The sequence below is a fragment of the Maylandia zebra genome, linkage group LG7, assembly GCF_041146795.1.
Source record: "Maylandia zebra isolate NMK-2024a linkage group LG7, Mzebra_GT3a, whole genome shotgun sequence".
NCBI classification, from domain to species: Eukaryota; Metazoa; Chordata; class Actinopteri; order Cichliformes; family Cichlidae; genus Maylandia; species Maylandia zebra.
In genome coordinates this window covers 14602015-14625689 of record NC_135173.1, presented here as the reverse complement: position 1 = coordinate 14625689, position 23675 = coordinate 14602015, and the positions used below count along the sequence as shown (strand labels likewise).

General features: G+C 41.2%; 1 protein-coding gene across 9 annotated transcripts in view; it reads left to right on the top strand.

The window, feature by feature from the left end:
• megf11 (multiple EGF-like-domains 11) overlaps positions 1 to 23675 on the top strand; it is an 84823-nt gene that overhangs the window by 12391 nt on the left and 48757 nt on the right. For 6 of the 9 annotated variants that reach the window (XM_023152479.3, XM_014407881.3, XM_023152480.3 and 3 more), the window contains 6 exons: positions 4075 to 4203; positions 7322 to 7430; positions 8668 to 8769; positions 9150 to 9250; positions 13454 to 13546; positions 13707 to 13727. In XM_023152479.3, coding sequence (XP_023008247.1) covers positions 7330 to 7430; positions 8668 to 8769; positions 9150 to 9250; positions 13454 to 13546; positions 13707 to 13727 — 418 coding nt within the window. In that variant the 5' untranslated portion in view covers positions 4075 to 4203; positions 7322 to 7329. The remainder of the gene's footprint in view (positions 1 to 4074; positions 4204 to 7321; positions 7431 to 8667; positions 8770 to 9149; positions 9251 to 13453; positions 13547 to 13706; positions 13728 to 23675) is intronic. The other 3 variants (XM_012919580.3, XM_012919579.3, XM_004553082.3) reach the window with 1 other exon arrangement.

Genomic DNA, 23675 nt, shown 5'->3' with positions numbered 1-23675 from the left:
TCAGGTATAAGGCATTGCTGCCTTGGCTCCACTTCATCCTGTCAGCATTACTGAGATTCCCATAAATGCAGCGACAAACACTCTCTCGGGCTTTATGACTTCAGTACTCTTGCCATGCTAGTGCATGCACTTAGTCTCTTTAAAGTGATTTGTGTATAGAGAGGAACAGAACAAGTAATGTGAAGCAACAAAAAAAACAAACAAAAAAAAATACGTAAGTAAAAATACAAAAATGTAAAAATCACCAGCATTCAAACGTGCAATCAAGTCACTCCTGTTATTAGGAAACTATTCTTAAACATAAGCACTCATTATGTTGGTCCTGTTGGAAGCAAAACTGTTATTATACTAATATTATTTGATATTATTAATAGGTATATGATACGGGAAACAGTATTTTAGTCTCATGATTTGAGGCGGAGGCAAGTTTGAAATAAAAAACTGTTAAATCTATAGCAATTTAGGTCACAGACAAAAAATATGTAGAAAACATAAAGATGTCACAAATTTAGTCAGCAAAGTAACTACTACCTGTAGCACTTTATATATTAATAATGTCACACTCTGATGCCAATCATAGTCTTAATAATATATCTGTATTTATAAATAGCACACTAAGGAGGAGTAATGCTATATAAATGATGAATTAAGCACTTACTAATACCTTAATAATGCTTAATAGTGTGACATTATTATAACGTGCTACCAAAAGTATTTATAATAATTTAACTTTGAATATAATTGATTATAAAGTAGCAAATACTCAAAAATAAAGCACCAGTACCCTCAGATTATAGTTACTATTGGTTCTCATTAGAACACTCATAAAGCTTTGAAATATACATACAAATATACAACTCATAAGCAGATTTTAGAACCTAGTTTTTGTAGTTTTGTTGTACCTGCAGAGAAACCATCTCTTTCTGGCCTCTTAACACTCAGGTATTTGGCTGAAACCAGGGGAACCAGAGCGTACAGTGTGCCACACTGTGGCCTCTGTAATGAGGCCTGACTCCTAATGACTCACAGCCCCCAGCAAGAGATAGAGGTGGCCAGCAGTGGGGCTTATCTCATTGGCACTCTGTGCTGCGTGGTTACTGCTGTAACCTTTAGATCACTTCAGATTAGGCTGCTGCGGGAATCCTTCAGTAGTTATTACAAAACAGATTGAGCGGCTGGAAGAATTCTCATAAAAGTTGTATACGAGCCCTCCGCTTGAAGTTGTGATAATAGGCTGATTGTGCAAAGACATGTTACAGGCTGAAGCTCGTGACTGATCGGCGTTCTCTAACGCTGCCTCAGATAAGGCTGCGATGCCATTGTTTTTGTTGACTGCTTTTGATTATGTAAATTCACACAAGCTAGCGGAAACAGAGCATTGTGATAAATTTAGCACTAAGAAGGTCCTGAAAGCGGCAGGGGGTCCACAGAGTGGAGGTGAGCTAACTTGTGCTAGTCAGTCATGCCTGCTGAGCATCATTCATGGAAGAGTGCAGGAGTTGGTCAGCCAGGGGACAGGGTGGTTAATTGCACTGCACTTTAATAAGTCACACACTGAAGACACATGGCTTTAATCACGCAGACGTCCCCGCTGATAGGCAGTGCAAGGGACAAAGGTGGCTCCGTCTCATCGGACTTAATGTTTCTGCAGGCAGGTGTCCGATGTAAACTGCGGGTGTTCCTGTCAAGATTCAGAAGTCCATATAATCACGTACACACACCTTCACTATACTCTGCCGCTTGTTCTTTGCACTCGTCTAACCTCGGTACCTAAATGATGTTGCTATTTCAGCTGTTTTTTCACTGGGAGCAGCACAGCGGTGGGAAGGTTTCATTGTCACAGTAATCAAAGTGGTGACGAGCAGAAGTGAAATACATTTAGGTTGAGTGAGGTCTCTGGAGAGCATTTTGTTGGTGTAAACACTTTTCTCGTCAAAAAAGAGGGAATCTATTTTCAGGGATTTGAGCAGATACAGTGCGAAGTCATACAGGAGAGCCCCGAGTGATAACCGTCATATTCATCCAGCTTGTCTTTTATTCAGTGCTCTCTGTACGGAGAATCAGCAATGAAGAGAAGTTATTCAACATTAATTAAAGGGCGTGTTGCTTGCCCCCAACAATGCATTCTAATGTTAAAATCCATGTTAAGGGAAATAGCAAACATGTGATTAGGCATTGCAAAATGTTAACTAGGTCTTTGTCCTTGACATTCACATTTTTAATGTCACTAAGCTGTTCCTGACGCATGCTGCGCTGCACACATATATCTCACTGGAGGTAGATTTTGTCCAAATCTAACAGGATTTGCTAGGATTTGGAATTAAATCTCCACGTAGGGTTTGATTTCCAATCAAAATTGGCCACTGCATTTTGTTCTGCCTTTGATGGTTTAAAAAAAAACAAAAAACGATCTCACTTCAGTCATTTTTTTTTTTTTTTGCTGCAAAATGAGACTGTTATTTTAAATGTTGCCATAAGAGACAGTCAGCCTGATATCAGTCTGACAGCAACCAAATGGGATCAAGTTGGCTATTACATCCAATCTGTTTTTGATAATACAGCATGTAATTGTGATAAATCATCGAAAATCACACATCTGTTGTTTACATAGATGGAAACTCACAAATAACAGAAATGTACATTTAACTGTTACATTTGTGCACAGCAGCCTTCCTGTCCTATAGAAATATAACCGGACTACAACCAGTCCCTACAGCCGAGTCCCCTCAAGTTGGCTCATTGACAAAGACTCATTCAAACTGATGGCAACATGTTGGCTATCTGTCACCTTTTTTAAATTAGAGATTAGTGATTATTTGCAAACCTTCAACAACGTCTCTGAGTGTGACTGCAGTCATCCCAAGTGAGACTGTGACTGTTTGGAGAAAGTTTGCCTCCTCTTAGCCGACCTTGTGATCAATAGTGTGCAACACCATCAACAGTTTGGTGAAAAAATTCAAAACAATCACAAAGTAGCCACGGGGTTTTCTTTTTTGTTCCTTTTATTGTAGATGCAAGATTTCCATCCTATTTTTTACTTGTGTGACTGACCCATTAGCTTGCTCTGAATATAGGCATAGCTTTGTCAAGCTAAGTGCACCCAGCTAATTTAATGAAAGCTTACTCAAGCCGGCTTGTTCTTAACATTCCCACAGTATTTTAATTTATTTAATAAAATATCAATATTTGGTGTCTCTGTATCAACATAATATCCATAGACAAAATATTGCAATACTATGCTGTATTGATTATTTTTCCCCACAAACCTAATAATTACGGTGATAATTTTAACCCAATCAAATCAAGCATTCTCTTGATGCTTGTTGTAATAACAGTGGGAGTGCATTGTTTTGTATTTGTTGACCGGCTGTATAATTGTGCTGCAGATTTAAAATTGCTTCAGACTAGCATAGTCTGACTTAATGTTCAGCAGACGTAATAAGGGGACCTACAGTAATTCTTTAGTCTTCCCTCTCATCGCCGGGCCTTGGAAACTATTTACATGAATAAGAAATGATGTGAAAGTATTTATTAAGCCTTTATTTTGTTGTGGCTGTGTTTGCATCTTAATTTAGAATTCATAGCAAATGAAGGACGAAAAAAATCTCAAACCTACACTCTGACCTCCCAGCGAAAGCCATGTAATGAGAAAAATGATAAACACATGAATGTTCTCCAAATTATTGCAATAAACCTTGTGTAGGCTTTGTTAATGATCACAGTTAATGTGATCTTGTCACATTGTGGACAAACCACTCACAGAGTTTGAAACGTGAAGAGAGTTCATTGTATTAGCCCCTCTTGAGTTAATGCAGGCTTTTATTCCTGTGGGTAAGTTAGTGTGGATGTGGATACCAGGTAGGTGGAAATGAGAACCGTGTGCTCGAATGTGGAGGCTGCGCAGGGTAAACTGGCCTTTCAAGAGCAGCTTTTGTTGAACTATATGCCTGTTGAGACTCTTGATCCCATAAGAAATTTATGAGTTTGTGTGCGTGCGTCCATGTGAGAGCGAGCAAGGAAGCATGTGTCTTCTGTGTGTCATCATAAGCTCATTATTTTTCTTCTCTCCCACAGATCTGCGACCTGTCATCACCTCACCCAGCAAGTGTATGTGTGCGCACTGGCACTTCTGTGTTTTTTCTGCTTCCAGAGCCCCCTCAGCAGCCACCGAAAACACCCAGAGACCACAGGCTGCAACATTAGGTGAGCTTTAGGCCACACGCCTCTGGCTATTAGATCTGTCACTGTCTCCTCATTTGAGGGCACTGTGGCACTTAATTTGCTTGCAGACCACACTCTAAAGCTTACTAATAGTCATTGATTTGTTTAATCTTGCCACATATTTAGGATAATCCCAATTTTATTACCTCTTAACCCCCTTTCAGACTAGTGATTGAGAACAATAAAAAATAAATAAAAAAAATATTGAGCTTGTCCACAGTCATTCAGATTAAATGGCAGAGGAAGATGGTCTAATCAAAGAAACAGTAAAAGCTTTCTGGTTCATCAAGCAGTGTCCCTGTAGTAGCGTATAACCCGACTGTTTCAGAGCAGCGCTTGAATATGAGAGCAGCTGTAGCCCATAACACATGTGTATCTTGATTAATCATCCTGTTAAGGAAATGAACATGGCTTTAACCTCTGCCTGTTCAGATGAACTGCTGCTCAGAGGAAGTGGAGCTCTGATTGATTTTCTTTCACATGTGAGTGAACTACATGCATCTATCAATGCAGAAGATTAGCTGAACATGTGAATTTGTGCGTTATTGGATACAGTCACTCTGAAGTATTGAACACATCCCCATAACACGGCAAACCACATGCAGAGCACACGCAGCCCACACATGGATGTATTACTACATGTTGAGTTGTACAAAGACGCATCATGTTGAATTTATTACAATTCATTATTTTTGCTCAAAATGCCACGCTGTAACATTTTCCATGTACTTCGTACTTGTGTATTTTATTACTACTGTGCAAAACTGAAATTTGCTGTGTTAGTCATGCACGTGTTATACCTGGACTTCTATACCTAATCTGTCATTGTCACTTTTGTTGATGATATGTGCTCTTCTTCTGCCTAATGAAAAATCCTGATTGGGTAAACAGCCTGTCTGTCTCTGTCACTGGGTGGTTTCATTTCTGTAGATATTAGAGCCATAGATAACTTAGCCCAATATTCTGCTTGAGCCACATTTAAATATTTTATTATGATCTTCTATTTGCACCAATTGTAATGGTTGATCTTGATTATGTAAATTTATTTTGTGATTTAGGATATTATACTCCATTAATTCGTCTGGCTGTTGTGAATCTGTTCTGTTTAGGCAGATGTAGTAGATTGGTGGGCCAGCACATGCATCTTAGAAGGTCATCAAGGACATGGAGCAATAGTTTTCTGACTGTCACAGTTTACCAACAAAGCTATGCAAAGCAGAGGGTCTGCACATGGAAATTAGCCCAAGGCTATAATCTGGCATATTTACATTTGTTAAAATGTTCATTAATATGTATTGCCCCTCTTTCTAAAAAATAAATAAATAAAAAATATATATAACCAGAATTCCATTTTCTTATGTGTGGAATAAAAAGTTTTTTTTTCTGTTTTTGTTTCTGAATGGCATGCAAGCTGCCTCCTAGAAAACACAAGTGAGACACTTTACGTCTATACAGAAGGTCCAAAGGTTGCTGCTACAGTAGGTGTCCATTGAACACACAGTGTTTTCAAGGTGAAAACTACTTAAATAAAATAGTTTGGTGTGTTTTTTATGGGAAATAAACTAAGAAAATGCACCACTATATGGGGACTATAGCTAACGGCTGGTCAGCTTAGCTTAGCACAGTTGAGTCTTACTCTATGGCAGAGTTACCACTAAAGGGTTTGAAAAAATAATGATATTTAAAAATTTAGGTTTCGTGTCCTTTTAAGTACCTCAGAGGACAAAGTGCTATGGTGTATTTGAGAGTTAAATAGTCCAGTTAAGTCAAACTTCAAGTCCCACAAAACAATAGTATCCCAGATATATTGTATATTTAGTCAATAGCCATATCCATGGTAACCATCCATATGCAGTAGAGATTCACCAGTTGTACGTTTTTGATTGAAATTTCTGATTTATTTATTTTTTTACATGCTTACACTGACTTTTTGCCAATTGCAATTTTTTTTCTAAGAATGACAAATGAGAGCATATACAAACAAAAAAAAACGACTTTTCTTCAGTGTAAAATATTATTCACATAATAAAATAAATTATTAAACTTTACATTTTCCCCAAAACTACAGAAAGAAACAGAATCTTCTCTCCTTTAAACAATTTCCAAAACAATTCTCTGCTACTGAAAAAAGGTATAAATAATTAAGTCAACGTGAGTTGTTGTACACGAATATTCACCTGATATATTTTTACCTCAAACAAAAGCAGGTGCAACAAGTTTGTATAACAAAACAAATTGCACTTACATATTTTTCCAATTTGTTTAAATTCACCAGACACCAACCCTTTTTTCTTTTTTTTCATCCATCATTTTCCTCATAACTTCTTTGATCATTTTGCTAATACCGAGGCTGCTGACTTGCAGCTGCCTCGGTGCTCTTTCCCTTTGTTAGCTATGTCCATGTTAATCTGGGTGAGGGTGATTTAAGTGTCTGATTAGGTTGTTTGATATAAAAACTTTTTCACAGTTATCCCCCATGGTTTACTTTGGGGAACTTTGTGTCGCCACTCATGCATCTCTAATGTCTACCATTATAAAACAAGAGTCCCAAAAAGTGAGGACACTTACAAATAGAAAGGTCTGAACAGCTGTGATCGAGCTCAACATTAAACCTGGTGTCATTGTCCAAAAACCTACAGACCAACTGCACAGCCTATTGCTAACCTTTTGATTCCCAACCTCTAAATACTGTTATTTTTTGATGCTTATATTGTACCCTTGATTATTCCACCTGAGATAACTGCTAGACAATCACAATACTGGAGTATTCAGAGTATTGATGAATCAATTGGAGAGTTTACGCTTGTGTTTGTCATCAAAAGCATTTGAACCTGGAAATTGCAATTACATCAGCCTTACCGAACAAACTGGCACAATATAATACAAACAAGTTTATTAATCCCACTAGGGGCAATTAGCTTCAAGCAGCTTGTTATACACAAAACACATTAACATACAAACAAGCAAATGAAGCTTAATGTGATAAACCTCTCAGGAATAAAATAAGCCAGTTTTTAAAAGGTCAAACTATTCCTTTAAATGTAATGAAATTATCATCTACCACCCAACTGTCTACATTTCCTCCCTGTTTCCTTCTTAGAGTGAAGGATGGGGTCATCAGTTCCTCTGCTGGCCTCGCTCCTTGCGCTCACCACCAGTGCGTTGAGTCTCAACCCAGATGACCCCAATGTCTGCAGCCACTGGGAGAGGTAAGCACATTCCCTTGTATTTAATCGTCTGAAAACGCTGATTCGTATGAGTGACGTTGTCACTTCTGAAACTTTTTCAGTATATCTTCTCTTAACCAAAGTTCTGATCTATTGTCAAAGTCCATACAGCAGTATTGATCTCACAGCGGCTCAAGTTGCCAAGCTCGGAGACATGGGAGGTGCTGCTGCTTCAAATGAAATACACAGGCAGATTGATCAGTGTACTCTCATCCCAATCAATCGCGAATGCCACAGAGCCTGAATAATTATTAGCTTTGCTGGGCAGTGTCACTTATGAGAAATAAGCAGGAATAATTTCTGTCTGTGGCGCAAAGGGGAGGAAAGAAAGCTGTGAAGATATATTATCTGGATTATTGCCTGACCAAGGTGAGGGTACTTTGTGGTTCCACCTTGTTGGCATCGAAATGGATTCCCTAAGTGGGCAGTATGGTTATGGCTTTTAGGTCCTCCAATATCCGCAGACCATATATCATAAATATCAACTATTTTTTAGCGTTTTCATACCCTTTATTTTAAAGTCAAAGCTTCACTATGCAGGAAAACGACACTGTGTTGAAAATGGGATCAGTGACTTTCTGATTCTTAATAACTAGCATTTTATTGCTATAGCTGGTAAAACCTGACCCAGTTTAATAGGGTTAGGGTAGGGTTAGGTCTAAGTGATTTAAAAAATGATTTTTTTGTGATGATTCACAAAAAAGAAAAATAAACAAAGTTTGGCTGCTCAAATATTTAAAATGTTTGACTTCCCTCTAATATTTTTTAAATAATGCCACCTTTCACCATTTTTTTCTAAAATTGTTATTTAAGTCAAACCATGTAAAAAATTCAAAGGGTAAATTTCTCCTAGGTAGAGCTTATTACAACACTCAGACATTTAATAGATGACAAGAAGCCGAGACTAATGGCTGCTTTTCTTTGTGCCTGTGGCAGGGACTGAAAGCCAAAATTATTGGAGACTATAGGACCGGCATTTCAAGATTTTAACAGGCGCTTGTTTACATTTAAGATCTTAAACAGAAACCATGCTGAAAATTCTAGGAGTCAAATAAATGTAAAAAGTAAAGAGCACAGCATCCGAATCTAAAATTTAGAGGAGAATACATTTTAAATCTCTACCACAATTTAAAGGGGTAGAAATAATAAGCCAGAGTACAAGAAAGTATGGTACAGTCCTTTTTTCTGCAACTGGTGTCCTTAAACATTTGTCTTTCAGCTATGCGGTGACTGTCCAGGAATCCTATGCTCACCCATTCGACCAGATCTATTACACTAGATGCACAGACATCCTCAACTGGTTTAAATGCACAAAGCACAGGTGAGTTTGTAGGTCTCAGAATTTGTTTCCTTATTATATTTTACTTGTTTTTTTGTTTTTGTTATAAGTAGCACGACCTTTACTGTACCCCCAGAGGATGCCAGTGACTGTAATTGTGTTGTTTTGAAGACGTTATGTTTTAATTGCTTCATCAAGGTTGATAGCTCCATCAACTAAATGAGTAAACAGAGACCTCCTACAAGCGGATTTTTATTTGGGGGTAAAATTCCACTTAAGAATGATTTTTCTGTGCGTACTTTGATAAAATGACAAATAACAACAAAACATTAAGTTACTGTTTCGAGTTTGTTTGTTTCCTGTCCTTCAGAAAGGATCACTCTTTACCTCACGTAGCTGTCCCTGTGTGTCTGCTTTTTCAGGATCAGCTATAAGACAGCTTACCGGCGGGGAGTGAGGACCATGTATAGGCGCCGCTCGCAGTGTTGCCCTGGTTACTTTGAAAGCGGAGACTTGTGTGTTCGTGAGTGCACCTTTTTTTAATTCCTAAGTCTTTGCTCACGACATTTCAGGTTGTATCTGCAGGAGATTTTAAGAAAATAAAATATTAGGATTGATTTTTAGTCTGAGTGGCTTGCAAGTAAAGACGCAACTTCTATACAGGCCGCTGCTGCCCAAGTCTCCTGTCTGATCCCTCAATAGCAGTCCACTCTTGCCTTCTTTGCTAGCGTGCCACCATGTATAATATGCGGATTAAGTCAATTTAAAATGACTGAGCATGATTTAATAAGGTCACTCACTGTTTTACAACATGGTCTGCTCCCTGCTTTGCTCTTTCTGTTAGAGTAGCTTAATTGAAGTTGTATAACAATGAGAAAAATTAACGAGCCGAGAGCATACTGGTTACAGACCAAGGATGTATAGCACCCACCATAAAACCACAACAGACTTCAATAACTTAAAAGAGCAAGGGCCTTGAAAATTAGGTTGTAACAGTGCGCTTAAAACAGTCATTCACTGTCAATTCAATAGCTTCAATGTATAATTTCACTCGCACGCATTCAACTGAACACTTTTGCAAGCTGTTCACAGTATTTGTTACGCTGACCTCACTGAATATTTCATTTGCCTTAAAAAAGAATTTAATTAAAATTGGTCTTCAATAATAGTTTTCATCATCTTTTGCAACATAAGCTAGCTTCTGATATAGTAACCCCACCGTGTGCTCTTTGACCACAGCTGAGCTTGTCCTTGTCTAAGCTTTCCTAGCCTCGGGGTAACAGCTCCCCAGGAAGTCAGCCAACAAAGAGTGAGACCCCGTGTGATTATATGGGAGTCTGGAGAAGTGAGGAGCAGACTGATCAATAATGTATTCATTAACCATTTAACTGACAACAGAGACATTTGTTCATTAATAGTCTTTTCAGGGTGTTAACAAGGTGAATCTGCTAACTGCGATGCCGCCTCTTGAATTTGGCTCGTCTTTATCAATAAGCGTGCTTTATTTTTTTGTATAATACAGTATCAGGCCATTGCGGCCTGTGTCAGGTGAATAGAGGAGATTGAGTTGATAGGGGCCAAGAGGGCAGTTTTTGCTTTTTGCTGGCTTTGCAGACTGCTCTCTTTTAATCCTAGCACTCTCACTACTAGGATTAAGAGATTTGTACTCCCCAAGCTGTTTTGCATGCAGTGACAAAAGGGAGCATTATAGAGGAAATCGAACCAAAATTAACTCAAGTCATCTATTTCAAGACATTTTATTGTTTACTGAATGTAAAATATCCCTCCCTTGTGTATTGTTAGTTTAGTGTAGCTTTTCCCCATGAAGTCTGTTTCATTAAGAGTCAGAAAAGCTTCAAGAGGGTTTGCCTTTTAATCCTGCCTCCTTTCTTTTTTTTTGTCATATGGCACCACATCAGCACTCACATTAGCTCCAGTGAGAGGCAGTTAATGAATTTGGGGATGTGGAGCAAGCATTACAGAAACACACAAAATGCTAATGCTTCCGACACTCTTGAAAGATGCCTTTTCTTTGTTTGTTGTTGTGTTTCGTTTTGTCTGTAAGAAGTGATTTTTATTTTTTTAACATTTTGTCAAGGCGCTCTGTGATACGCTGAACTTTGATCTGCTTTTTTCTAATTAGTGCTTGAAGTTTCCAATGAGAGGTGTTTATTATTTCTGTGACCTTTGATCTGTCGTAAGTCATTAGCTTAATATGTAACTAGTCTATGTAGAGGATGTGAGGAACTCATTTCCCACCTAATAAGCATGATTATTACAGTTGTGCAAAGGAAGCAAGATGAGCTCACTAATGACAACAGCTCGTAATATCTTCTGAGGCTGACAGGCTCTGCGGGGCTCTGAGTCTCTCTTTTCGCAAAACATTTAGGCCAGATGACTCCTGCGTGACTCTTGCCTGTCCATTTTAAAAAAGACCTTCGCTGCAGAATTAGTCGGGTTTTGATAAGTTTCACATTTGAGCTTTCACCATCAGTAAGATGATGAGATTTGGCTCCAGAAAGGGATCGTGTGCCTGTGATTTCTTTTTCATTTTTGGCTTTGTTGCATTTTTTTAATGTTTCAAAGACAGTTTTAAAATAAATCGTCTCTGTGCTAGACAGAGGCCCGGAAAAGAAGTTATGCAGGAAGTTGTTTGATAGGTTCTGCTGGCATCTGTCTTAGAATGATTCAACCATCAGCTGCATCACCTCGTTTCAAGCGTTTTCCACTACAAAGCACTACGACTACAAGAATCATAAACACTGGCAAAAAAATGGCACTGGTAGACCCTTTTTTTCCTTTTGGTTACTGCAGGAAAGCTTTCCACAACAGGAAGGGACAGTAAAGATTTATAATATCCAACATTTTAAAAGATTGCGGTTTTCCTGGGTAAAAATATTAAATTTATTAACACTGCATGACAATCACCAATTAGCTCCATTGTTCCCCGTCCTGATAACACCTCTGCATAATGAGTTAGATTAGCCTTTTATCTAGATGAAAGACTCAATTTTCCAACAGATTCCTTAGACATGAGTTAGGCAGAGTGATTCATGAATTTCAATTAAAATGAAAGACCTACCTCCTACTTTATTATGCCATCCCTTCAGTACACCGGTTCAGATCTCAGGAGAAGGGTGCGCTTTATCCTTTCTCCCATATTCAAAACTTCATTTCCATATTTCTTTTTTTTTCTAAAGGATGTGACACATTTGCATTTCCCTGTTCTCGCTGATCAGAATTTGCTGATTGAAACTAAACGAAATCAACTCATCGTGGTGACATTGAATTCGTCTCCTCTTCTCTTTGAATACTCTGCATACTGTGGGCCCATTGATTACAGGTAGTCGATCTCACTACCTTCGTCAGCACAAATGTTGAAGCTCTTCCCCCTTTTCTTTTTGCTGGCTTACTGTAATTAGACAGTTCTCTGCCAGAGTGATGTTCAGAAAATCTGCCCTGAATTATCTTTCAATCTCTGGTTTACCATTTTTGCCGTGGGAGCATTTCTGCGATTAGCGCCAGCTTGTTGCTGTCTGGCGTTCACTCCTATTTCTCCTTTCCTGCTGCATCTTTTGAGTTGGTGGTGGAGCTTAATCGAAGCCTGACTGAGTGATAATCTATAGCGGCACTGTTCAGGCCTGCAGCCAGCTCCTCCTGACCTCTGTGCCTGCAGCATGGGTGCCATAGTGTTGAACACAGGACTTATATTGTTAAGAAAAAAAACTGCTAGATGCTATCCCCTGTCCCTTTTTCACTTTTGACCACATCACAAAAAAATAAGGAACAAAGGAAGCAGAACTTGGAGTGTTGGATGAGCTCTGATCAGTTAAGGGCATGGACTGTGTGCTCTGCCGCCCTTGGATTGCGTATTATCCCTCCACAGGCCATGTTAGAGGACTGCTGATTCCCATCAGGCGGAGTTTCTCTCTCGTCGTGTTTCCTTCCTCAGATAAGAGCCTGTCTGTCTTAACCCTGTTGGCCAGATGACCTTGGCTGCCATATAGTTATTAATGCTAAGTATTTTTGTCATCCTTTTCCTTCTTACTTTGAAACACTGTGGAAAAAATAAATCCACATGGGTCACTTTATTTTCCAGCTCAAAGAAAAAAAAAATCCAACTCTTGTGAACACACTTGCAAGAATACTAATGCCAGCCCAATCAATTGGGCGCTGTGTTGTTCAATATGAATGATCAAGAAAACTGCATACTTAGTAAACACTGCAGTGCCTGGACCTGCTACATTAAAGCATCACTATATGACAAAGCACTGGCTGATCAAATTAGGGAGGATTTACAGCTTGTTCCGTCATGCCTCGACCTGCCGATAGCGAGTCATTGTGGAAAGTAAAGCTACATGATAAACCAAGTGTTGACCAAGGACTTTGGCTGCTAACGAATTGTTTAGCCTATTGTCAAGTAGCTGAGATGGATGTTAAATATGAGCGCCAGAGCTAAGATTCAGTCCTTTGATGGTATTCAGGAGATATTGAGTGTTCAGTTTTATGGGCCATTTTCTTTCAGCTGTTATCTTGGTGCTTTTCATTATGCTGTTTATTAGTGCTTTAATGACGGTTTACACTCTGTGTGTGTGTGTGTGTGTGTGTGTGTGTGTGTGTGTGTGTGTGTGTGTGTGTGTGTGTGTGCGTGTGTGTGTGTGTGTGTGTGTGTGTTCCAATGCAATTATAAACTGTGCTGATGAGGAAATGTCTTTGTCTATTTTAGCTCTGTGCACAGAGGAGTGTGTCCACGGTCGCTGCGTGTCTCCCGATACATGCCAGTGCGAGCCCGGATGGGGAGGACTGGACTGCTCCAGTGGTGAGGGCACTTTTCTTTTAATTTTCCAGTTAACCATTTAGACCCATTTATTTCTAAATGGCTTCACAGCCAGTTAGTCCATAAGACTTTGCTCTCAGTGTGTTTTGCCACAATGCCCATCTACCTCAAAGCTGCTCAGCTTTGTATCCTCTCTTCTTAGCAAGCACAGCCAATGGAACAGGTAAGTTACAATGAATTCATTTTCATTTGCTGGAAGTGGAAGTGATTTGCCTGATGAATATAGCGGATGGATGGATGGTTGCATTCCCCCCCCCCTCCCCCCGTGTCTACCAAACTCTCTGTTATGGTCTTAATCATGATTAGACTGATGCCCGTGGCTTGTTCAGTGCGATGATGAATCAGTGCCAAGCTGAAACAAGCCATTGTATTGGTCTTCTATTTACTGGGGTTTCCTCAGCACCCAGAGCTGGATGGGAGGGTGGAGTTAGACATATTCATCCTGCAATCAACTAAATGCTGGAGTGTCACTGAGGCCAGGCAGGAGGGAAGAGTCTATTTTCTCCTTTGTGAAATGTATGCCAGCAGAGAAATGTAGATACAGAAGGCCTTTTATACTTAGGGCAAATATAGCAATAGCCATGGCAACATATCACCATTTCCTGCATCAACATTTCTGACCTCTAATTCTTAACTTCAACTCTCCACTCCCAGTTGCATTTAACCGTTGCATATTTAGGAATGAGTTATGGCAGATAAAATCAAATCAGTAGTGCTATTGTATAGATCTATGAGTTTTCATTAGCAGGAGAGCCATTCGCTGATTAGCAACTGTGTGTAAATCAGCTGCCTGCGCAGCAGCAGTGGCCTATCGGAGGTGGATTCATGGGCATAAATGACAAGCCTGAGCTGTTTGCTGCTGCTGCTGCTCACTCCTACAGACTGGTGAGGGTCCAACAGGGAGGATGTGTGAGGTTCAGGGCCCTCGGGGACTCTTGTCCCACTCTTAGTTGGTTAGGAGTGCAGCCGTGTGTGCGTTTGAGCCTGCAGGCGCTTGGCTAATCCACCTTGTTAAAACAGACTTGATGATTGAGACAGAGGCATTATTCATAACTTTAGATTTCCATACCAGGCATGATTCCAGGTTTTTTCATTTACGAGCTTTCATCTGTCGAAATAAGGAATGTGTGCCAATTTTTAAATTAAATCTGCCCTCTTTTTCCTTCGTGTAAATGGTGCAGCATGGTTTTTTTTTTGTCTTTCACTGTAAATTCTGCATTCGCTCAGCACAGACAGATGAGGCGGTTAGGTAAAAGTCTTTATGCAAATGGATGCAGGCTTCATATTATGGCACAAGTGGGCTGAAATACACACATTAACACCAAATCAGCTCCAACACAATCAATGTCATGCTTTATTTGCTGTTTATTTTACCACTATTATGTTTGACTTGAGGTGTTTGTGTTCACATAAAAGCCAATTCCATAGCTGGTGAGAAGGCAAAATGAGCTCATCATATGACAAAGGATTTGTGAATGTGATTAAAATAAAAAAAAGAAAAAGTGTGCCGTCCAGGCTTGGAGATGAAGAGCTGCCGTGGGATGCTGTGTGGTCTAAAGCTGAAGTGACAGCCTTTCAGCCAATGATCTGGAGCTGGATCAAAGGCTTGGACTTTGTTTCTGGAGCAGCACCCACCAGGAAACAGTTTTGTATATGGGTCAGGTGGTGGAAATAAAGAGTTGCACTGTTTGTTGCCAGAAAAGGGAAGGCGATAAGGTGGGAGAAAGTCAGTAAATTGTGCTGGGAGTGGTGGTGAAGGCTGAAGAGAGATCTAGCCTGGTTTCTTTTGGGTTTTTTTGGTTTGTTTTTTTGTTTTCGCCTGCTGTTGTCCACCTGCTGTAGCCAGAAAACATTTCATCCTTTTTCTCGGCCTGAAGCTATATTCCCACTGAGACCAGACCTGCCCTGTGACCTGCCTCGAGTCCCGGGGTGTCTCAGACTCATCTCAAGGACACACTGGTAGATGTGGACCACACATAAAACAGAAAAAGCAAATGAGTGATGCTTGCTTTCTGTCATGTGTGGATTTTGAGTATTTTGAGGGGAGGCTTTGTTTTCCCAGAGTGATGAATGATTAATTGCCGCTGTTGGTTAGTGTGATTGCTCTAATGCCTGCACATTGTGCTTGTGGAACGTGGTCTTGAAAATGTTCTCCTAATCACTTGTCATGAATCAGTTGTTTATTTTTTAATTTAACAGTTTAGGGCATTGAAAGAGTGCCCTGTACCTGTTAATGTTTGCTTTTGTCTGTTTTTCCCCCCAATGTTGTGCTTGTTTTGTCTGTTCTTTTGCTTTCTCTTCTTTTCATATTGAAATGCATCTATTTGTCCTCTCTGTACCACTGTGTATACTTTGTTTTGTCAGTAGGGTTTGTCTTGGAGAAATAACAATGTTCACAATAGGAATTCCACCATGTAAATAAAAAAAATGGACAAAAAATATTAGGTTCAATAAAGCAGGGACAGCAGCAGATTTATTTATTTATTTATTTTTGCAATGGCAATTCAGATAGATGGAGCTCTGCTCATGGGACCGAACAGTATGTCTTTAGTCATTTTAGATTTCTGATGTATGCTACTGCTGTTATTGGTTGTAGTTTGCAGCAAATATACTAGATGTTAGCGTAAAAAAAGAAGCACACAGTATGAGATAAAACGGGAAATCAAATCTTTGTAGAGTATTATCAGTTTATTGAATAAAATCTATATAAAGTTTTTTAGAGACTCTTATGAGTTTCTTGGGTTTAGCAGTAGACTCTTCGTGAAGTTGCAGAGAAATGACCTGGTCCTTTTTTTTTCTCCCCTCCTTTATTTCCGTGTATTTTTCAGCTCTTGTGATTTAATCCCTCTTGATGAGTCTGTCACACCGGGTCACTGTTTGCTACAGTAATAACAGCTTTCAAATAAAAAGAATGATCAAGATAGATGTCGTAAGGTATATTTACCCGTGACTGCCATCGCTTGTAAAATATTAGGTGCAATGAAGCACTATCATTGATGTCATGTGATTCAGTCAGATAATGATATGTTCCTGGTGCTCGGGGAGAAGAAATGTGCATATGAAGCTTTTAATGTTTCTTTCCTCAGCCTTCTTGGAGATTTCTTTCCCCTATCGTGGTGGAAAATGTACGCCCACTTGTGCAGAGATTCTAAGAATCAATGCCACCGATATAAGTATCTGGAAAGTCCAAGAAGTAGTTCAGGTTTGTTAACCGCAAAGCTTCCCTTGCATTCTAAAAAGAAATCTATCACACTTAACAGCCAAATCTAATGTGTTTGGTCAGCCGTGGCCCATGAGGTAACATATTCCTCCCTCATGTATTCAGATGGCAAAGCAGCTATTGCTGTGTGTGCTATACACATGGTTAATTGATAAATGTGGCTGATGAATGGCTTTTTTATGCTATGCTGCACCAGATCAGATGTTACAAATGCTAATTGACCACTAAAACTGTCCATTTTTATGGATTTAAATCAATGATTTGTTTTTATTGGATTTAGGAATTTGGGATTGCAATCACAGTAATGTGGCTCAAACAGAATTAAATGATTTGTGCTTTTAGCTTTGTCAGCTTGTTTTGCCCCAACAACTGTAGATGTAAAACGAAAGAGTAGCCCGACCAAGACCAACAGACCAGAAGCTGTTAAACTTCATTTTGACTTGAAAAACACTCTCACGAGGACTCCCTCTGGCACACGTCGACAGTATTTACACATTATTCTCAGAAGAGCATCTAAGCCAGATGGTTTCTCTCCAATCCCACAGCAGCAGGACATTGATATGCATTGCTGTCAAAGACCAAGGGACTGAATTACATTGAACATCGGCATAGCACACAGAGATTCACTCTCACTTGACACATCACTCCAAATGTCACCTTACTTTGCTCCCGAAACTTCTCCCTTCATTAATCTTAGAGACAGAGTGTTGAACGTTTGTTTGTGAGCATGTGTGTTTCAACAAGTCACTTTTCTTTGAGATGACGGCTGCACGTCAACAACAGCAAGCAAAAAAAGTGAATCGTGTTTTTAAAAAGACGTCCACATCGATTGAATTCCTCATTATACAAGCATGTAAAGAGGCATTTTTGGAGAACTATAAATATTCTAACTCTATCATTCTGAAGTGGGTTCCTTGCTGCTTATTTCAGTCGATGCCAACTGCCTCATTCATTTTGATAGATCAAAGCGCCCAGGCAACAGTTTTTCTCAAGGGGACAGAAGACGGACCGATCTATAGAGCCTCGTGCCGCTGTGCAAGTGTGTGCTTGCATCAGTGCAGTTGAGGCCTACTGTGCTCGCAGAGGTTTGTTTTTGTGAATGACTCCGGGTTCCCTGTGGATGGTGGAGCCATTTTGTGTACTGCCAAGTATGCAAAAGCTGTGCTTAAGGTCCCGACATGGTAGCGTGCTGGTAGTCTCTATGTATATATGTTCCACACACAGCTTTGTAGGCCTGCATATACATGTTGTAGCTTCACACTGCCACTTGGGGGCATTGTGAAATTTTTTGTGGAACAGGTAATGTGGGCGACTTCCTATTTAATTTGTGCAGTTAACAATAAAGGTCCACATGATCTTAACTTTGATATATATATCTTGTCATTCTGTTTACTATTTGGGTGCAGTTAGGAAAAATTTGTAGTGCCTTGCATTCAAAAGCAAAACTCTAACAACTTAATATATAACTATAGTCTTGGACAGTTGAAATAGTGAGCACAAATTGTTAAACTTTTTATTTCACTAATAGTCCATTACTTGCTATTTAGAACTTAAGAAGGACTTTGCATGCTAACTTTAGTAATTCGAGTTGGTTGTGTGCAATTTTAAAACCCAGTGGTGACTGTTAAACAGAAAAGATTAAACCATGTGGATGCCGCTGCTCGGGCTCTGAAAGAGATGTTTCAGGACGTGCTTCAGACAGCACGCCTCTCAGATCTTTCCCTGCATGCCTCACACTGACTCGTGTGACTTATGTGTAGTGTAAATCACTGTGCAGAGACTTCAACTGACTGATATTGAGTCCATCAAATGAAATGTGGCGCACACACCACAGCTGACAGCATTCTTGGCTACAACCTGACAAGCACACACACACACACACACACGTGCACACATCCAAAATGAATTAAATATTCATTACTGAAAAATGTTCTCACTGAGTACAATAATCATAATCTTTTACACACACACACACACACACACACACACACACACACACACACACACACACACACACACACACACTTACATGTCTCTTATACTTTCTGTACATACAAGCCTCATTGGCCAAGCATGCAGATTGACTTTGCCAGCCTCTGAAGATTTTTTTGTACCATCCCATTAAGCAGGATTTATTATTCCCCAAGAGCTCACTGCTCCATTACGTTTGGGAGAATGCCTGACGTGTGTGTGTATGTGTGTGTGTGTAGGTGTGTGTGTGTGTGTGTGTGGTGGGGGTTAGGTATGTATCTTTGTATGTATGCGTGTGATAGATAGAATCTATTTATCTTATCTGTCTAGATCTGATGAGTGTGGAGGCCAATTGAGAACAGTGAACTCAACATTGTTCAGATAATCTGAAATTTGTGACATTGCGCATCAGCAGGCTGGAAGCAGCCATCTAAAGATGGGTACACTGTGGTCATAACGGAATGGATATGGTCGGAAAAAATACAGCAACAATACTCAGGCTGGCTGTGATGTTTAAATAATACTCAGTTGGTACTAAGAGACCCAAAGCGTGCCAGGAACATATTCCCCACACCATTATAACCAGCCTGAAGTTTTAAAACAAGGCAGGATGGATCCATAATGTCATGTTGTTTACACCAAATTCTCTCCCTAACATCTGAATGAGACATTGATAAAGGACATTTACCAGATTAGGCAACTTAATTGTTTTTTTCTAGCTGACAGGAGTGGCACCCAGTTGCTGTAACCCATCTGCTTCAAGGTTTGATGTGTTGTACATCCATATGTCTGCTGCATACTGTGATTTTATAAAAAAAAAACACCCAGCACGCCCCTGCGGGCGGTTTATCCTTCAAGCTCGGGTCCTCTACCAGAGGCCTGGGAGCTTGAGGGTCCTGCGCAGTATCTTAGCTGTTCCCAGGACTGCGCTCTTCTGGACAGAGATCTCCGATGTTATTCCCGGGATCTGCTGGAGCCACTCGCCTAGCTTGGGAGTCACCGCACCTAGTGCTCCGATTACCACGGGGACCACCGTTACCTTCACCCTCCACATCCTCTCGAGCTCTTCTCTGAGCCCTTGGTATTTCTCCAGCTTCTCGTGTTCCTTCTTCCTGATATTGCTGTCATTCGGAACCGCTACATCGATCACTACGGCCGTCTTCTTCTGTTTGTCTACCACCACTATGTTGGTTGGTTAGCCACCACCATTTTGTCCGTCTGTATCTGGAAGTCCCACAGGATCTTAGCTCGGTCATTCTCCACCACCCTTGGGGGCATCTCCCATTTTGACCTCGGGACTTCTAGGTTATACTCGGCACAGATGTTCCTGTACACTATGCCGGCCACTTGGTTATGGCGTTCCATGTATGCCTTGCCTGCTAGCATCTTGCACCCTGCTGTTATGTGCTGGATTGTCTCTGGGGCATCTTTACACAGCCTGCACCTGGGGTCTTGCCTGGTGTGATAGACCCCAGCCTCTATGGATCTTGTACTCAGAGCTTGTTCTTGTGCTGCCATGATTAGTGCCTCTGTGCTGTCTTTCAGTCCAGCTTTGTCCAGCCACTGGTAGGATTTCTGGATATCAGCCACCTCCTCTATCTGCCGGTGGTACATACCGTGCAGGGGCCTGTCCTTCCATGATGGTTCCTCGTCTCCCTCCTCTTTCTTGGGTTTCTGCTGCCTGAGGTATTCACTGAGCACTCGGTCAGTTGGGGCCATCTTCCCAATGTATTCTTGGATGTTCCTTGTCTCATCCTGGACTGTGGTGCTGACACTCACCAGTCCCCGGCCCCCTTCCTTCCGCTTAGCGTACAGCCTCAGGGTGCTGGACTTGGGGTGAAACCCTCCATGCATGGTCAGGAGCTTTCTTGTCTTTATGTCAGTGGCTTCTATCTCCTCCTTTGGCCAGCCTATTACCCCAGCAGGGTACCTGATCACGGGCAGGGCGTATGTGTTGATGGCCCGGATCTTGTTCTTACCATTCAGCTGACTCCTCAGGACTTGCCTGACCCTCTGCAGGTACTTGGTGGTTGCAGCCTTTCTAGCGGCCTCTTCATGGTTCCCATTTGCCTGCGGGATCCCCAGGTACTTGTAACTGTCCTCTATGTCTGCAATGTTGCCTTCTGGTAGTTCAATCCCCTCAGTTCTGACTACCTTCCCTCTCTTTGTTACCATCCGACTACACTTCTCCAGTCCGAACGACATTCCAATGTCATTGCTGTATAGCCTGGTAGTGTGGATCAGTGAATCGATGTCTCGTTCACTCTTGGCATACAGCTTGATGTCATCCATGTACAGGAGGTGGCTGACAACTGCTCCGTTCCGTAGTCGGTATCCGTAGCCAGTCTTGTTAATGATCTCACTGAGAGGGTTCAGGCCTATGCAGAACAGCAGTGGGGACAGAGCATCTCCTTGGTAGATCCCGCACTTGATGGTAACTTGTGCTATGGGCTTGGAGTTGGCCTCTAGTGTTGTACGCCACATCCCCATTGAGTTCCTGATGAAGGCTCTTAGGGTCCCATTGATCTTGTACAATTCTAGGCATTCCAGTATCCAGCTGTGGGGCATTGAGTCATAGGCCTTCTTGTAATCAATCCAGGCAGTGCACAGGTTGGTCAGTCTGGTCTTGCAGTCTCGGCTGATTGTTCTGTCTACCAGTAGCTGGTGTTTTGCACCTCTGGTATTCTTGCCAATTCCTTTCTGTGTCCCGCTCATGTATTGACCCATGTGCCTGTTCATCTTAGCCGATATGATGCCTGACAGGAGCTTCCATGTAGTACTGAGGCAGGTTATTGGTCGGTAGTTGGAGGGGACCGGTCCCTTCTTGGGGTCCTTGGGGATCAGGACCGTCCGGCCTTCAGTTAGCCATTCCGGGTGTCTCTCGTTAACTAGCAGCTGGTTCATTTGTGCTGCCAGACGCTCGTGGAGTGCAGTCAGCTTCTTCAGCCAGTAGGCGTGAACCATGTCGGGCCCTGGTGCTGTCCAACTCTTCATACTGGAGACCCTTTCTTGGATATCTGCCACTGTGATGGTTACTGGACCCTGTTCAGGGAGGTCGCTGTGGTCTGCCCTCAGATCCACTAGCCACTGAGCATTGCCGTTATGGGTTGCATCCTTCTCCCATATGCTCTTCCAGTATTGCTCCGTCTCCAGCCTTGGTGGTGCTGTTCTCTTATTGTTCCCTTGCCACTGAGAGTACACCTTTGCTAGTTCTGTGGAGAACAGCTGGTTTATTCTCCTGCCTTCTATCTCTCTGGTGTACCTCCTCAAGCGGCTGGCCAAGGCTGTGAGTCTTTGCTTGGCAGTTTCCAAGGCCTCAGGTATGGACAGCTTGCTGTATTTCTTAGGCACCTTATTTGTCGCACCTTTCTGCAACTCTGTTAGTTGGCTAACCTCCCTCCGTGCTACTTTGATCTTGCCCTCTAGCCTCCTTCTCCATGGAGGGTACTGCCCCTTGTGGCTGTTCAACTTGTAGCCAAGCATCTCACTGATCACTGCTGCCGTATTGTAGATCAGCTTGTTAGTGTCGGTAATCGTGGTTGTAGGTATTGCCCGTAGTGCTGCATTAACATCAACTAGCAGACCTTCTGAGGGTACTTCACGTAATCTTGGTAACCGGCTACGGGGGATCCAGGTTTCAAGCTTGGCCATAATCCTATTTTTCAGGTCAGTTCCTCTCGCACTCAACGATCCTTCTCCTATCGCACTTGGGGTTATGTACCCAATCTCGGGTGGGGGTGATGATATCTCCCCCCTGACCTGGCGTCCTGACTCCTCCTTGCCGTAGCATTTGTGTTGTACCTCGTCAATCTCTAGCTGTGAGAGCAGTCCCTTCTTTCGAATGTTGGAACACTGAGCTACTAGTTGTTTCGCCGTCATTATGGATGTTGGGTATCGAAGAATCCATAGGTCCCTCATCCTATTCATGTAGCCCCTTCCGCCGGGGTTACTTGCGTAGTAGCATTCCAACAACGCCCTGTTTTCGTCCCTTGCCCACCGATGCCTTCTTGTTCCAGTAGCCCACTTTTCGTCAGGGTGCCCTGGTTCCTCAACACCTGACGCGGACCTTGTTGATCCGGGCGACGTCCGAGCCGGCATGCCTTCATATTTATCTGTCTCGCTCATGTCTGCGGTAGGCTTGCTTAGCATAGGGGGTCTAGCCTTAGGACCCTTACTGGATACAGACGCCCCAGGCAGGAATCGAACTTGCGATCCTCTGTTCCAAAGGCGTGTAGTTTAACCACTACGCTATCCAGCTGCTTTTATATATATATATATATATATATATATATATATATATATATATATATATATATATATATATATATATATATATATATATATATATATATATATATATATATATATATATATATATATATATATATATATATATATATATATATATATATATATATATATATATATATGAGAGGAGAGAGAGAGACGCATGTATGAATTCTTAGTATTTCACATATAAAAAGCAGGTGGATGTCATACTCATGGTGCATGGTGATGGTTAGGATGGTATAACATGAAGTTCCGAGGGTCATTATCACCCTCATGCTTGTCATTAGTCAGTAAGAGAGAAAGAGAGAGAGAGAGTTAAGGACTCCTGGAACACACCACCCAGCTCTGAGAGCCTGTATAGATGGCTTGATTTAATAAGGACATTAAAAATCTTATCTCCTGTCCTTAAGAGAAGGTCAGTGTGTCTAAAATAGCTGAAATGCTATGATAACAGTTTAGAGAGATAAGATATCTCCTGAATACTAATGCAGAACAAAGCAGCTTTAGGATCATGTTACAGCCTATAAGTCACCCTTATTTTTCTGGCCTAATGCGTTGTTTGTTTCAGTCATTTGAGTATTGGATACAGTTGCACATGGTGTCAAAATGCACTGTGGATCTGTGTTGTTA